This window comes from Athene noctua, chromosome 3, assembly GCF_965140245.1.
Source record: "Athene noctua chromosome 3, bAthNoc1.hap1.1, whole genome shotgun sequence".
In the NCBI taxonomy this organism is placed as follows: domain Eukaryota; kingdom Metazoa; phylum Chordata; class Aves; order Strigiformes; family Strigidae; genus Athene; species Athene noctua.
In genome coordinates this window covers 21,412,406-21,430,317 of record NC_134039.1, presented here as the reverse complement: position 1 = coordinate 21,430,317, position 17,912 = coordinate 21,412,406, and the positions used below count along the sequence as shown (strand labels likewise).

General features: G+C 37.6%; 1 protein-coding gene across 1 annotated transcript in view; it reads right to left on the bottom strand.

The window, feature by feature from the left end:
- The window catches only part of PIK3C2G (phosphatidylinositol-4-phosphate 3-kinase catalytic subunit type 2 gamma), a 212,991-nt gene that overhangs the window by 155,261 nt on the left and 39,818 nt on the right, over positions 1–17,912 (bottom strand). Inside the window, 3 exon segments of the mRNA XM_074901319.1 lie at positions 948–1,067; positions 4,159–4,357; positions 11,165–11,207. Of these exon segments, the coding sequence (XP_074757420.1) occupies positions 948–1,067; positions 4,159–4,357; positions 11,165–11,207 (362 nt within the window).

Sequence of the window (17,912 nt, the reverse complement as noted above, 5' to 3'; positions counted from 1 at the left end):
GTTTCAACATAAAAATATATTCTTCCATTTGACCAGCTTCAAACTGTTGTGCGTCTTAAAGGCAAACAGAATTTATGAATTACACTCTGTATTCAATTCTAATTTTAAAAAAACCCCTTTCAGATGACTTGTAGCCTTTGTTGAATTATAATGCATTCAAATTGCTTTCAGATTTAGAATACAATAAACAGTGATGCAAAATACCAAAAATTTCAAAGATTGTAAATATAAACATGTCATGCTCAGGAAGCTGGAAGAATACAGTATTACCGCCAAATCATAAAAAAATTGTATACTACTTCTCTCTCATCTATTGCAAATATGCTTTTTGTCATCCCATTGCCTTAAATGAATGTTGTTTGAGTGTGCACTTTGCTTTTCAATAGTTATTTTCCTCAGAGCAGACAGACAGGTGACAGGCAGTTACGAGCCTTTACTCTAAAATTCCAGTCTCAAACTAAGGTCCTCATTTTAAAACTGTAGATCTCTCTTATTAAAACACCCCGCAACAGCCTTGTTCCTTCTAAAAAAAGAACACTTCAAGAAACTATAGGTTCTCAAGCTGGATTGCAAACCTACTAGAGGCAGATCCAAAGGGTTGAAGTCCTCAAAGAAGGACAGAAATACCGCCTCTGATTGCATTTCCCTTAGGTTGCAGTATTCCTCCAGGATGCCCCCAGTGAATGAAAGCTATTCTCAGACCAGCTTTGTTTAGCTTATTGCCAGACCAGACTTGGCTTAGTCCTGTTTCTCTTCCTCTGGCTATCCTACTCTTTTCTAACTCTGATCTTCCTAAGTTTCTCTGAATTCTGTGGAGTTTAATTTGTTCAGAAGAAGATTCATAATAAAGATGCGGGTCTTTTTTTTTTTTTTTTTTTTTTTTTTTTAAATATTCAATGTGTAAAATCTGTCAGACAAACCTATATCAAACACAGACCAAAATTTACTTCTTGTTCCAGTCAGCCAGGAAAAAGATGGATCTTTTAGCCAGTATATTTTTGCAGATTTTCACTTGACACATTGTCTTCCCAGCATAAGGTAGTGAACAGGAGAAAGAGAAAAACAAAGGGGGAGAAAATGAAAAAAAACATTAACTGTGATGTACCATGTCCAGCACATGAAGCTAACCATTCAGAAACTGGTGAAGATCCATCCTTACACGCAAAAAGATTTAAAATAATGACTCTCGTATTATTGGTGTGTGTGTTTATTTTGGATTTGTTTGTTTAACATTCAGAGTTCAAGAAAAGTACTTAAGATACCTAGATTCCGTTCCATATTTTTGTCATTAAGATTAACAGGGTTTTTTTCATTGTTACAGTCAAGGGAAGTTTGGACATAAGTTTTGAAGTGTTGGAACTTGATCATCATACAACTTCAATCAACAGTAAATCTACTTATACTTACTTCACCTAATCTGTAAAAAACAGGGAATCTATACATTCATTACAGCAGAAGCATTAAAGCCCTCTGTGTTGGCATTCTTCAGATACTTAACCGACAACTAATTTGGGTCTGGGGTTATCTGTTGGCTTCATATTCTTCTTACTCAAATCTTATAAAATTAGTCAAAAATAGAGGCAGAGTGTTTAATCAACTAAGGTTCTTAATTAGTCTTGTAACTTCCACATCATCCTGCTATTCTCAGCTTTAGACTACATTCTCCACAAGAATGATGAACATGGGATGAACATCAAATCTGAATTGGAAATCTGAAGCATTTGCATATTGAAGGTGCCTGGCTTTGACTTATTTACAAGTTCACTGTTGATCTCTTTTGGAACACAGTTATAATTATTGTAGTAGGTATGCTTTTTCTTTTCTTCTTTTTTTTTTATTTTTAGTTCAAAGAAAAGGATCTGGGAATCTGTAGTACTTATTAGGTATCAATGCAGAGAAAGGAAAAAAACACTTTAATAAGACTAGGAAATGCTTCTGCTCTTAAATATGGCATCTTTTATCTAGTCTAAACATTACAAACAGTTGGAGAATAGTGCAGGAAATAACAGGTTTAATACAAACAAATGATTAAGCATTGTTTTTTATGCAGAAGTATTGATACACAATATACAGACATATTCCTGATTTACACACCATAAGGACCTAATCCTGTAAATATTAATACTTACACAATGCTTCAGTCTGACTGAAGTCAGGAAGGCTGTTCAGACTGCATGCACTTAAAACCCTTGTAGGTTTTGTAGAGCATTTTGCCTAGGTAGTCTCCTTGTAGGCGCAAAGGCATGACTCTATAGTCTTGTCCCAAAGATCACTTCATATCATCCAGATGTAGATTTGGGCTGTACAAACAAATGTGGTCAAACATGAAGCTAGTAACATTATGCCACTGGCAGCAAATAATGCACATCTGTTTGGGATAAAACAACAAAGTGATAAAAGAAACAAGAAGGAATGAAAATACAGTAAAGAAGGGAAGGTAATCAGTTCTGCAACATTATTCTGCAACTTGTAATGTTTGTGCCTATCTTTTCAATGAGGACAGTAAGATGGAAATAAGAAATTGAGAGCATAAATATAAAAACTGACATACAGCCAATCCACAAAAGTGAACCTGAGATGGATTTGACAGGGCACTAACATGATTCTGTAAAACATAAGACAACTCACTCTCCCTTATCCTAAATGATTGAGAGAAAAGCTATTTATTACATACAGGTATGTATAGAAAAAAAAAATGCAAGACACACAGTGAGGGATGTTAAAATTCTAACATTATAATGCAGGAATATATATTAAAATACATGTTATGAACAGCAGCAAGATCATAAAATGTGACCTTTGGGAAAGGGAAAATGAGAGCCCTAACATAGTCAGCATGAATTCATACAATGCAGAAATAAGAACGGGGAGTATGCATGTGAATTAAGTTAGTATTTGAGAAAAGTAGGTGTCAGAGCAGTACTCCATGTTAAGAAGTCCATGCTAGCTATAAATATTACAAAGACTGGAGAGGGAGATTAAGGAGGAAGAGAGATTCTCATTTTCACATGCTTGAACATAGCATTCAAGTCATCAGTGTCCTTTAGGCCATAGGTAATTTCACATTTTTCTGGAAAAACATAAACCACAATGAGAATGGTATAACCATCTGAAAATCAGGATAGTGATTATAGTCCTGTATTTATTACCTTAACTAATGCAAGTTCTCTCAGATTTTTATTAACCTGCTAATTACAGCTAATTCTATATAATACATTCTCTTGCATACAGTCTAATGCAAATGATCCCACTGTTTTTTAATCAGTCATTTAGAATCAAGGTAAAGTGGGAGCAAGGGGAAAGTATTAATAAAAACTTGGAGAACAGCATTTTGACTCATAAAAATAATGCTACCAGACTGGAGTCAACTGTCCTACTTTGGTCACACTGGAGTGGTAGGAGAACACCAGTTTTGCTCAGAGTAGGAAAAGAAGCTATTTGAAGAGACAACTAATTTGACCAAATAAACAATCCAGAAGAGAATACTTCATCATCTTTTTATTAAAGTTGTCCCCCTCTTTTCTTTCCTGTGCTATGCTGATATACTAGGTATACTTGGACGTATAAACTATACTTATTTTAATCACTATCTATAAAGAGGATCATCAATACACATGCTTAGCCAAGCAATGTGGTTTGAATACACCAGAAGCAACAACTCCTGATAAAGCCTCATTCAGACTAGGTTTAAGCAAAAGCACCCCTCTGCTTAACTTGGTAAGCTAGCTTTCAACCCTTCTAGGTACTTGTACTGCAGAGACCTTTGGGCAAAGTCCCAGCCCAAACTCGCTTGGCTTGCAGCACACATCCTTTCCTCCCTCCCGCTGAGCAAGTCAGTCGCAGAAGTGTTTGTGCACATACTCATCAAGGCCAGTGCTCTGATATTGCTTCTACTACCATTCTTCCACACTGGTCAAGGGCAACCATCTAGACCACCTCCTTGATTCTCCATATATCAATGGGGCCTGGAAGTCTCCTAGTCAGTCAAGCTTAAGTAAATGCACTTTATGGTAGATAAATAGTGGGGATATACCCACTTACTCAGTCTCCAACATTAATATCGGAGTATCACCAAAGCAACAGAGGTACTCCAATATCTGTGAAAAATATGTGATCTAAGAGACAACAGCTCTTGTGAACCCCTGCTGGATCTCCTCCTACCTGTTCACCCAGGCTTCTGGGATATTATGGGCAGCATAGATAGTGAAGCTGAGCTGGGAATCTAGGCTGATGTCTGCACATGAAGGGCTTTTAGGTATGCGGGCAAACTGGAAATTTACATCAATGCTGGTGCTGTGAACATGGATGAGACTAAAGATCACCATGGAGAGCTCAGTCACATCAGCCTCTATTAACAGTGAAAGGAGAGAGAGAAATAAAGGTTAGCAATAGGTCATTTATGAAGAACTATATTTATCTTAAACCATCAGCTATGGCTTTGAAATGCTTCCTAATAAAATTTAATTAAAATGACATAAACTACCAACTGAAGCCAATTGGCCATCTGTGCTTCTGAAACCAGCCTTAGATCATTTCTAGTGTATCATTAACAGTCTTTCATTACATTGCCTTCAAATTAAGGCATTTTCAAAGTAAGCATTTTAAAGTTCAGCAAGTTAGTCTGTGCCTCAGATATGCCATTTTAATTTTTGTGCTGGAAGGATTTTTATTATGTAGGTATTTTGTAATTTCAGCAGCTAAGTAGCTACTTAGTTCAAGGGAACTGTCAATGCAGTAGAATGGAGAAAAGGTACTGGTTAAATTTTAAGACTGTGAAGCTGTTACAACTGTAGGCAAAAATTCATAAAATGTATACAATAGCAGTCACAATCAGACATAGTCAGCATTCAGATGGTCATAGTCTGGTGGTAATATTACAGAACTATGGACACTGAAATACATATCTATACAAATATACATGAAATGCAGGCTGCACCCTTTATTTACGTTATTTCCTCTGGCTTAAGCCCTTCAGTGCTTTTTCTGCAATTACTGGCTTTTATCCATCTTCCCCTCTCTGTTTTTGGAGCAGCTAGGGATTGTGTGATTGCCAACGTACATAAAAATCCCTAGTCCTGGCAGCCTTCATCAAGTGAAAAGAGCTCATACAAGCACTCATTTCTCAGACAAGGGACAGGTTGAAAGACAAAGTGTTAGAGTACACTGTATCATTCCAAGATCAGAATGATCTGTCTTCCAAGAGGAGTACCCCAAATTCTCCTTTTTTCCCCCCTTCTAACTCATGGATTCCTACACGATTAAGAACATTCTCTCGTCAACAGTTATAGCTCCTGACATACTCACTACACTTGTCTGGCCACTGTATTCAGCAGCCATCTATTAGCTGTCTAATAGTGTTTATTGAAAAAAGAAAAAATTCCCAGGAAAAGGAAGCCTGAGACTTGTTTGTATTAGCTTTTATATTCAGGATAGGTGCAGGAATCCTACCCAACATCAGAGACAAATACCACAATTCACTGGACTTAGCTATCTGACAGAAATGTCTCCAAAAAACATATCCTTGGTCTTGAATTTTATTCCCCTTGACACCTTTTGCCTTTAAACTAGAAAACACTCAGAACTATTGAATCACAAAGTGCATTGTAAACAATGCAAAGGAATTATTTCAGTCTTCATCTTATAATAGACAAATTTTAACTGCGTAACAATAGAGGTACACATAAAATGAAAATAGTTTGACATACAGTGGGACTTGTTGCTACTGGAAATAGCAAATTATTGCACACATTCAGGACTGGCTGGAATAGTACACCTTGTTGTGTTGTAATCATCTTCCATACAAAAAAAATGAATTATTTTAGAGTCTAACAGGTTAAGAAAACTCAGTCTTTTTATTATGTGTTTGTGTATACTTCTCTGTCTAGAATTTGTGTATACTTCTCTGCTAGACAAATGAAACTTCAGCATTATTTATCTAATTATTAGGAGATCCAGAATTAAGTTCTTCTCTAGAATAGGTTTCCTAAGATGTAAGCAAATGTCTAAAGTATGACCTGGTCTGCAGCTGCAAGATACTTTTCTACACTCATTTTCTTACTCTTGTCAGCTCTCAGTTTAAAAACACTCTGTGTTTTCCATGCCAGACTCTGCCCTTTCCCCCCCCCCCCCCTTCATTCATTAAGCCCATAGCAATTAACTAAATTAGAGACAAAAGTCTTAGGTAGTCTGTAAATGCTGATTACTCACAAGAGTTGATGAACAACTTTTCACTGTATTTTTATGAGCTGTCGAATAGGATTTGGTAAGCTGAAATTATATCGCCTATTCATGAAGCCAGAGAACTTTACTGCTTTTTATGACTTTTTGATTAATAAATCTTAGATAAGAAAGGACTATGGTGTTTCACCGATTTACAAAACACTATGCTATGGACTTCCTACAGAGGATTCACAGCTTCAGCTATGCCAGAGTTTATTTTCTAGAAAGGTATCCCAGGCATAGCCAGTATCTAGGAGATGATAAATACAGCACACCACAAAGTGAATTGTGGCCAAGATTAATAATCTCACAACTCAAACCTCACAATTTATTTCTGGTGTGAAATTATTTTGCATCACTGAAGATGAGAAGAAATGAGACTTTCAGAAATAAGATGAGACCAAGTGAAATGAACTTTAACCACAGCTGCCAGATATGCTTATTTCTGACACATGTTCCTTGTACATGAAGTTTGAAGGAATAAATTTCACCCTTGGTGAGAAACAGAACAATCCACACCATCCCTGAAAGTGTTAATGAATATAGCTGCAGGTGCCTTCAAGATTTAGTAAGGACCATACTAGCTTATTCCTTATAGAAAACAACTTACGTTCTTCTCAGTTCAGTATTACAAATCAGATATTATTTTAGCGGCAGACCTTCCAACAGAGTAGGTAGTGTGCTGTTACTGAAGTAGCAGATGACATCAATTCAATACATATTAAACATGCCCTCTCTGACTCTGTATGCCCATTTTCTCTGGGTAAAACATGACAAACATCTGGTTGAATAGAATCTGGAATGAAGGCTTAAGACCCTTTTGACACCTTAAATATATTTTGGAGAACGTAAGATTGATATTGTTCTTTCCTATTTATTTTCAGAGAGAAGAAAAAAAGCAAGATCCTAAATAAAGTTTAGGTTATACCCACACACAAAACCCCTAGAAAAAAAAAATGTAGGTGGGGTGCTAAGCAACATTAATTAGACCATTATTATAATAAGAAAAAGGCAAAACATGAAAGGGCAATAATGTAAATACTGATCAGATGCAGTTTCCAAGCACCCATATTTACCTTATTGTTTCTTTCTACTAGTTGAAGAATCCTATGAATTAACCCTTGAAAGAAACTTAAAAATTTCCTCTTGTCCTGGTATCCAAAATGTCTCTGCTACTATTTACTTTATAAGGCCTTGGTAACTTCTGTCTAATTTTTTTTGAGAACAGGGGGTTTGTAGTTTTTTACAAATTAGTCTTGGTTAAAAAACCCCTGGCTTTCCAAACAATGTACCAGGATGTAGCACAGTAACAAGTTAGAGGCGAAGAACCATGCTCAGGTTTGAAAACAATGCAGGAGACACAGAGATAAAAGGGAATAAGTAAAAAGCTCTTGATATTTTTTTATATTCTGAAACAATAAGTGATTTTTCCAAAACAAAACTATAATGGCTTTGTGCTAGGAAAGGAGGAAGTGGATTTTTCAATTTTATATAGGAAAACCTTCAAAAACCTTTCCATTTTTCCTCCTTCTTTTTTTTTTTTTTTTTTTAAATCTCTGTGCTGACTATTTTTATGATCAGATCTAGGAGTAACTATCAAATACCAAGCACAATTAGTGAATCTTTATACCCTTAAATGTAATGATGACTTAATTAAATGTATTGTCATCAAGGTATCTGATTTCCGCATTCACTCAAAAAGACAGCAACTCCAGCAATTCCGTTAGAAAAGGCTGTTGATTCAATATCATCAGTTCATGGTGCATACTAGACTTTCTGGGATGGGTCCCTGAGAACTACTGATCATATTACAGAAGCTGCTTATTATGTCTGATCCCTGAAATCCCTGCCTGAAGTAGCAAGGCTGTAGACATTGTATAAACATTCATTCATCAGCTTTTGAGAAACAGGCACAGACTCAGTTTTGTACCAGCTTGCAGGTTGTCTTTTCATACTCTGGATTGCAGAAAACTCCAATGTTAAATCTCTATTAATGTGAATAATCTTATTCTTTTTGTGGGAACACTTGAAGCTGTAGAGAGGTACTAATATCTAGAAACTGCCTATTGTTCCTCACATGTAAGAAGAAATAAAAAAATACTTTGAGTACTAAAACATAGATGTTATCTTCTAATGAGTTCATACAGAGGAAAAAGAACATGATCCAGATTTAGGCATAACATGGATAAGTACTGTTCTATTCACAGCAATAGAATAATTTGGTCTACAGAGATAACACTATTATTAGAGCCAGTTATTGCAACACTAAATCAAGGCTAGATATTTTGAATATAATATTTGACTTGCTTAGTCCATGGTGAATGACTAATATTAAACCTCTGATGACATTTTATTAAAAAGAAAGACTAAAGCACTTTCTAAACAAATTATTAAGTAAGGCTTTAATTTTAATAGTATCCTTAATCTTTCTCTTCTTTGTGGTAGAAGCTATAATGAAGAAAAACAAAACCTATGATACTGAAGGTAATAAGTATCACTTGGGGGAGGAAGAAGAGAGGAAAAAGAAATTATTAGTTGGAGTGATTGCTGCTCTTACTGTTCAAATCTGATCCTGTTTTCTTCAGGATAAACATGAATACAGATAAGAGACAGAAAAGAACAGTACAAGTGGGACATATAGTCTGTCTCCTCCCTGGCTGTCAGTGCTGACTTCATTTGCAATTGTGCTGCTAGGGAATGCAAAGCACATGTTTTTTAGCTTCCAAGAGATCTGGCAAAAATTAGTATCATTGAGCTAAGGCAGAGATTTTACTTTACTTTTGGGTCACAGGCTTGCAAATTTTCACAAGCCTGCTAAGCATAACGAAGTAAAATGATGTGGGAAACAAGTGAGGTGGAAAAGGAAACACAAAGGTGATTTCAGCAGGAATGCACAACTCACCACCTAGTTGGTTTTTACTCTAGCTTCAGCAGGTAAAAATATCTGGATTCTTCTCAGGTTCAGTGTCTCTAGGTCAATGGATGGGAGGCCCATGGCATTATCATGAAGGTGAGCACCAAGAAGACAGGGACTAAGGAAAGCTTCTGAGTCCCAAAAGAAGAGACATGTAGAATCCTCTTCTTGTGGATCAGGCCCAACTTCTAGCAGATCAGTTTTGGTCATTGCTCTTGCACTTTGTTTTTATCAGACATGGCCTTAACACCAGCTTTGATACGATAGCTAGGCTTTTCTGTTAACACTCATTAGCTGAACAAATATTTTCCTGGCTTTTAGAAGTTTATTTAATAGCTGCAGGTGTAAGGTATGTAGTACGTTAAAACATACAGGAAATGTATATCACTGCATGTAAGGTCAGTTTGAATTTTGGTTGCCTTGGACAACTTTGAATGTAGGCTTCTCCACAGAATGACAAGTGGTCTGGCAAGTTCTGACTTGCAATCGGTAAGTTGCAGCTTCTAGTATTACACTACCAAAAGGATTCTGCAATTGTTATGAAATTAGGGTGTGCAGAGAACAAAGAAAGAAGCATCACATCACAGCTGAAGGCATGCAGGTGTCAATAAATACGTACAGAGAAGTAGAGAGTTAAAAATCTGATTCCTTTACTGTATTCAATAAATCATATTGTCCTTGAGGAAGCTGCTGGTTCACTGAAGTAGAAATTTGGAAATACCTTTAAGTAGAGGGATGTTTTAGATCCTTTCCAGCCAGGTTTTCTGAACAGTGTGCAGAGGAAGATGTTTCTAAGGTTGATTAGTAACTATTTGTTCTTTGTCATCATCAACAATTAGTTCCTATTGAGAGTGTTAAAAAAATTAACAGGATAAATGACTAGATCCAAGGGAGAAGAATCCTGCAAACTATATTTACCTTCTCCTCCCCTCTGCACCTGCATGTTCTCCCCCTACTCCCCTGGCCCTCCAGCTGCTTAGCTTTTCCTGGCAGTTTACAAATATAATTGCTGTTTCTTTGTTTGCTGTAGGTGAAGTTGAGTATCAGTGAAACATCAAGCCTGGCATTTGGAAATCTGCATTTGAACCACCTCTATGTTTAAAAGGCTGCACATATCTTTGTGGTTGATTCACTTTTTTGCCTCTCTGAGCACTCCGCAATCGAGAAAAGCAGACAGAGGGGGGGGTTAAAAAAGCATCTCAGAGGCGATTTATTTTCCTCAAACAAAATGGAGAGACACTGGCATTCCCAGAACACTGCAGCCCACCTCAACATTCAGATGGAGGTCTCTTTGAAAGCATCCACGTAGACACCCCCAGTTGATGTTGCAGGCCAGCCACAGAGTGGTAGAGCAGGACCCATGCCCCAGAGCGGCTGTCCCCTCCAAGAATCTAACACAGGCATCTGTGACAGAAGAGACTCCTGCACTTCCCTCAGTCTGCAGGGTGCTCTGCAGGCATGCTAACAGTACGGGGCATTAGCCAGTGAGTCTAAGATAATTTTAACTGAGGAACTAAATAAGATTGGGTCTTTGTTTTTGTCCATTACTGTTAACTAACCTACTCTTTTTATGACAGTATATAATTTAAGACAACACATTATTTACACAACAAAAGTCAACACAGATCTAAAGCTTAAGGAGGGAGGAATGGAAGTTATTGGAGCCAAGTAGAAAAGACATACACAAAAATATTTTTTTAGGCTTTCATGGTGTTCCTTATTTTCCCTTTTCTCTGCAGAAAAACTTAGGGTTAAGGACAACTGCTATGACCACCACTAATTTTATTCAGTTCTTTTACTCTACTATTCATTCTCCATATTTAAATCTCCAGATTAGTTTTAGAAAATGCTATGTTTTATTTACATTTTTAAATCACTTAAATTTTAACTTGCTGTAATTACCTTATAATATGACTAAATACGTAAACATCTGCAATATGCCAACAATAACAGTTAACTAATACAAATAGCAAAACGTGTGTTTTCTGATGATACATCCTGCATTAACATATTTTAAAAATAACACTTTACCTTTGTCTGGTGTTTCCACAATTTCCACACTTTGAAGTGAATTCTATAAAGACAAAACCCGAGGGAAAAAGTAATCAGATATTTCAGAAAAGAACAGATACCGGTTATAGTGGTTTTAGGAGTAGTACTCATGAAAAATAAGGTGAGAAAGGGGAAGGATGTATCCTAATGTTATGATGACAGAAGATATGACTGGGATTCAGAGTACCAGAATTTACTTTCTCCAGCTCTTCCATCTGCTTACTGTACCATCTCTGACAAGTCACTCAGCACCTGATTTCTGACAGTATTTAGGCATGTCAATATACAAAGAAGCACTTATCCACATTTGAGGTGCATCCATGTTTTCAGTCTCTGTATTGGTATAACAGAGATAAGAATACCCTCTCCATCCCTTTTACATGCCTGATATATTCAGATGTGAATCCCACAACCACACTGAGCAGGCAGAGCCCCAGCATCCTTTCAAAGCTGAGGAGCACCAACCACCACTTGAGTGGCCTACATTTCACCTCCATTTCTGTGCCAAATCAGCAAAAATAGCTGTGCTCTCTTCAAACGCCTTTAAGCAGGCAGCTAACCAGAGAGCCAACAGGAACTATTAGGTGTGGGCATTTAGGAGGTGTTTATACCCTTGATGCCTAAACACAAGTCTTGATGCCTAACAAATTCAGTATCTGGATTCCCACCTCTCATATTCCACTGTGGTCAGCCAGAACTGCTGAGTGCTTATGACTGCTGAAAGGTCAGGCCAGTTATTTAGACTGAACCTATCAGCTTCCAGATTAATTCAACTTTTCTTTTTCCTTTTTTTTAAAAAGAAAAAAAAAGTTCCTCTATTAAATCCCCAAGTACTATAACTGCCATCAACCGGACCTTGCTCCAGGCTTCTCAGACACTGGGCAAAATTAAATACTGCTACACTGCCTGTGCCTCCCCATCCACACAGAAAAAACTGTCATGGCAGGTAGCTCAGTGCATCTCCTGACAGGACAGGCTGCACCCACTGCCCCAGGGCCATTGGGTGGGACGTGGCCTCGGCTTAAAGGCAAGCACAAGCGACCAGCTTCCCCTGCCACTGCTCAGTCTGCCCTGTCTTTGCCCAGCTCCAACAGCAGACTCACATGTGCCAAGGTGACATAGAAATAAGTTACTGAGGTGCAAATCTTGACCAGAAAGACGAGCAAGTTAGTTCTGTTTCAGCCCATCTTTGAACTCATGTCCCTGAAAGGTTTACTATCCTTTACAGTCATTAATCTTTTTGCAGCAAATTAAGGATGTTTCACACTAGTACTATGCATTCAGCAAGATGCTTCTTAAATATTACAATGCTTGAAGAGGTGACATAAGTGCAATGCTGGATGTACATTCTTCCGCCAGTACCCAGCTTGGAGCTGCCAGCATTTGTCTGGTAAATATGAAGAGAAGGCAAATACCTACTTTAGGAGAGGAGGAAAGCAATCTCCAGGCTGAGAAATATGTTTTCACAATCTTTATAACGCAGTGAGACAAATAGGAACAGAGACCTTTGTTCTAGTCTCTCAAATTTTTGAAAGTAAATGGATTTTTAGAACAGCACTTATAATTTCAACATAGTGTAGCCCATTTAATATATAGTGCCTGTTCTGGCAGGATTTGGTCTCCAAGGACTTCCTGTGAGCTGCTGTAAGAAGGGAAAAAAAACACAACACAACAACAAAAAGAGAGAGATGAAAAACGTTAATTGTGCAGCAGGCCCAGAGTTTCCCCTGAATGGATTTTAAAATCCCAGAGTTAGGTTGGTTAAAAAATGAATGAATCACATTTATGAAAAGATGCAATCAGTTAAGCAGAAACTATCACTGGTGCCAGTTGCTTCCATAATCTCTTAACCACGGTACAGGAATGCACAGTACTGGCAGTGAGGAGGCAGTAATGAGGTAATAAACACAGTTTAATTAAACACAAAAGACTGGAAGTAAGTTTCTTTGGTGGTGTTTTTTTGGTGTTTGTTTGTTGGTTGTTTTTTTTTTTTTTCTCCCCCCATAAAACCAGAATTAAATAGAAGCACATTCAGATTTTTTTAAAGTATGCAAACACACATGTACAGATATGTATACACAAACATGTACTATCATCCCATGTAATTGAGAATGGAAGGAGTAAGCAGCAGTTTGCCTGAGGCATTATGTGCACATAGAGCTTGTTAAGTGGGTGTTTTAAAAGGTATTTCACACAAAACCACGGGAGAAATTACACTAAAACAATCAGGAAATCATGGTGAGAAAACAATTAGAACTTTTCTCCTGGCATTTCTCCCTTACCCAATGCGTAATGCTGCAGCACTTGAGATGTAACAGGTAGCCTCAAAAGTTTCACTTTACTTGTGGTGCAAGTGTGTCTGAAAAAAGCCTCTCTTCTACCTAGCAAAAAGTCTTGGGGGTACTATGTTGATTAATATAATAGAAATAATTCAAGCAGACTGACAAGATACACTAATACTGCAGGATTTAATCATTTTGTCAATACCCAGAATTCACATAAAATGCCTCTACACTTCAGTATGAGTTTAACTCAAGAAAGGTTTGGAGGAGTTGGTACTTCATCAAACATCCAACTGAGTACTAATTTTGTCTACATATGTTACAGACAGGAGAGCTAGTCCATTGTCTTCATATAAATAATGATAAATATAGATAAAAATCTGATTATATTTATATAGTATTCTATACATGAGGTAGTTGCATATAGTGTATAATTCCTATTTTCAATCCCACGCACAAATAAAGGCTGGGTGATGAGTGGATTGAGAGCAGCCCTGCGGAGAAGGACTTGGGGGTATTAGTGGATGAAAAACTCACTATGAGCCAACAATGTGCCCTCACAGTCCAGAAAGCCAACTGTATCCTGGGCTGCATCAAGAGAAGTGAGGCCAGCAGGTTGAGGGAAGTGATTGTCTCCCTCTACCCCATTTGCATCAGACCCCATCTGCAGTGCTGTGTCCAGCTCTGGGGCTCCCAACATAAGAAAGACTTGGACCCTCAAGTGGGTCCAGAAGAGGCCACAAAGATGATCAGGAGGCTGGAGCACCTTCCCTGTGAGGACAGGCTGAGAGAGTTGGGGGAGAAGAGAAGGCTCTGGGGAGACCTGAAAGCAGCCTTCCAGTACTTAAAGGGGGCCTACAGGAAAGATGGGGAGGGACTCTTATCAGGGAGTGTAGGGATAGGAGGAGGGGTAATGGTTTTAAAAATGAAAGAGGGTAGATTTAGATTAGTTATGAGGAAAAATTCTTCACTATGAGGGTGGTGAGGCCCTGGCACAGTTGCCGAGAAGTTGTGTGTTCCACCTCCCTGGAAATGTTCAAGGCCAGGCTGGCCTGGGGTTTTGAGCAACCTGATCCTAGTTGAAAGTGCCCCTGTCCTGGCAGTGGGGGTTGGAACTAGACGATCTTTGAAGTGCCTTCCAAGCCAAACCATTCTATGATTCATAAAATGGAACAGCGTTTGAGTTACAGAACACACAGAAATATATTTTCCTTCTTTATGACATTTATAGTTCAGTTGCCGCTGAGAAAGATGAAGCTCTTTATAAAATCAAAACTGAACTTTTTCTACATTGCTGAAGTCAAATTGACTGTCTTAGCACTTATTTCTCAAAGGATTAAAAAGCAAGCAGCAGCAACGACATTTGCTGTTGAAAGAACAGTTGACCTTTTTTTTAAAAAAACTTTTTTTTCTTTTTCCTCCATTTGTTTGATGTCAGTTGTTAGGTCTGCTACACCAAGGAGGGAGTAAGGGGGAGAGGAGTGTCAGTCAAGGTCATAGACAACCTTTACAGGAAGGCTTCAAGGGACAGACAACCAGTTCATAACCAAGGCTGAAAGGGAATGTTAAGGGAACAAAACCTCAATAACTTAACTAAAAAATAAGTAACAATCTAGTCAGTTGTCTCCAAGAGAAATGTGGAACAGCTTCTTATGCGAATACTAGGACTGAAAAATATTTTAAGACTAGTGATAAAGTATTCAATCAGGACAGAATCTTTTTAACATTCAGAAGAGAGTTTTCAGGAACAGTATCATTTCACTCATTACATATGAGCAAACACCATCATTATTGTCACCACTTATCATTTTTAGCCTCTGGAGAGTACAGCCAGGACCAGCACTCTATGGCACTGGAGACTGTACATATAGATAAGGAGAGGCATTCCTTGCTCTGAAAAGCTTATAATTTAAATAGGTAAAATAGAAAAAGGAAAGTATTTCTCCTTCTGTACCAGGAGGCAATTGGAAGTTGATTCAGCAGAATGTATGTTTTGGAGAGTGAAAATTAGACACATGCTGGAGAATGAGCAGTGGCAAGCTGGGAATACTTGGAGCAGGGTTTTTTGTTTTTTGTTTTTTTTCAGGTTTCTTGTTTGTTTTTACAACAGATAGATCATCTTGTAATTCAATTATTTACCTAGTAACAATCACTATCTCTAAAATAAAAGCAGTATTTGCATGAGAGTGACTCAGAAGACAAACAAAAGTAAAAATGAACATCAACAGACACCTTAGACTTGAAAAGGATGACCTGTACTCTTTGGCTTTTATTCCATTATCTTATTCTTCATGGCATGACATGTTGGGTTTTCTGATTGCTCAGGACAGGCCACACTAATAGGAACTATATCTATCTCTGCTGGAATTCAGAGAGGTTAGGGCTGAAAACTGATTCAGGGATACTCAGTAAACAAAAGTCAGTCATAGGAGGCAGTTTACACATTGAGTTCACAGAGCTGACCTGAACACTCAAAGAGAAAATACACTAAATATCTCTTAACTCCAAAAGAAATCTTTCAACAAATTAGTCCCAATATGTCTCTTCTGCTCTAATTCCTTTCTAAAGGAGAACATACTCTGTTACTGTTCTCTCTATCTTTTACTGGACCAAGCTCTTTACCTTTAAGAAAGATTCTGGGTTGACAAACTACTTCCCAAGGGGTAGATGATGATCTGCCTGATGCCTCTCAGGACAGCCTGGAGTTTAACTGAAAAGTAGGTCATGTGAATCCCTTGTTACTTCTTATATCTTTTCTTTACTGTATTTGCCCTTTAATATACAGGAAGAACTTAAATTGAGATATTCTTATTTCTGTTTAAATCATCAACATGCCAGATAAAACGTGTGCTGTCACAGACCTATTTATGCTGGAATTTACCTAGAAAAGTGACTTCTAATAATTGATGCTGAAGTGGACTTGAAAAGATTTAGGATGCTATATAAACAAGATTTACAGTGAGTCAGAGCCTAGAAGGGAAACAAGAGAAGATGCTTAAGTGAATCAGCTGTCCAGCTCTGAGCAACAACAAAAAAACCCTAGAGTGATGTTATGTTGTTTCTTGCAGCTTGGTCCTTAACAATACTTGCCAGCCTTCAGAGAGACAGCACCCATATACCTAATTCCAGAAGGCCACAGCTGGTTCTGCCCAGGGCCATGCAGCAATGTTTGCTCTGTGATCTCTAGTGTCCTCTGTTCCAGAAATGTAGTGCAGGGATTTACTTACAACCCAGACCTGCAGAGAGCTACACTGATGTTCCAGAGTTTATTTGCTTGGGTCCTGTACCTGACAAATTGGAAACTATTCCCTCCTTTCCTCACACCCATCTAAGAGGAATGGATGCTAAGAATGCAGAGATTTAAGAAAAGAGGTTTTTTAAGCATCACTGGAGCCTCTTCAACTAACATACTTTCTGCTCTTTGGTGAAACTTTTCATCTCTCAGGAAGAATGTAAGATGATGAGTATTTGATGGTTTGAACCAGTCAAGAGTAAGTGTATATGGATGACAGTATATCATTAGTTTGCTATATATCACTCCTGCAAAACAAGAAATGTTATAAAAAAGAATTATGTTAGCTTTCCTCAGTCTTATGCTTTGGACCTCAAACTATGTATCAGGCATAATTAAACTTCACTTATGTAGCTAGACATTTTTCTAATTAACACTCAGTAGTTAACTCAGTTAACCCTAGTTATCCCATTGTTTACTTTCCTGTCCTAGGTATTCTTACACGTCACAAGCCGTGGGCTAAAAAACCACAAAAAAACACAACAATAAAGAGAAAGAATAAAAGTTTTCTGATCAGGTAATAGTCTGAGAATGCAAGCATCTTGCTCAGTTTCGCATGTTTTTCTAAACAATATTTTCTGTGAGAAAGAATGACAAGACAGAGCCCATACAAGGAAAGAAAAAATTCCTCAGTAACTTAGTAAAATTTTATTAAAAAGTGTGAAGACGGAATTTCATTAGGGTATGAAAGAATTAGCCTGACTTAAGGTTACACTAGACTAAATCCAAGTGATTAATGGCTTGATTTTCAAATTTGCTGAGTAACTGTATTTCCAAGATGCTGACTTCCAAAGAATTTTTGGGTGCTCAGAAGTTCTGTAAATCAGGTCATAGTGACTTGTCCAAGGTCATGCCACAGCAGCTGATGACAAAACTGAGAACAGATACTGCCCTCCAAAGTCCCAGTTCACAATTATACAGTAGCTCCTGGAAAACCCACTTCAGTCTTTTAGAAGTGAACATTACAGCTAAAAATCAGGACTATTTGAGATGCTGGTCCTTTTTTTTTTTTTTTTTTTTTTAATCATTAACATCTATGCTAAATATATGAAAATCAAATACTTTGAAATTGCGTGATTTGGTATAGGTGATGTGGCAAAACAGATATGTATGTTTGGTGGAAATAAGAAAGAACAACCAGAGGAGTGTATCA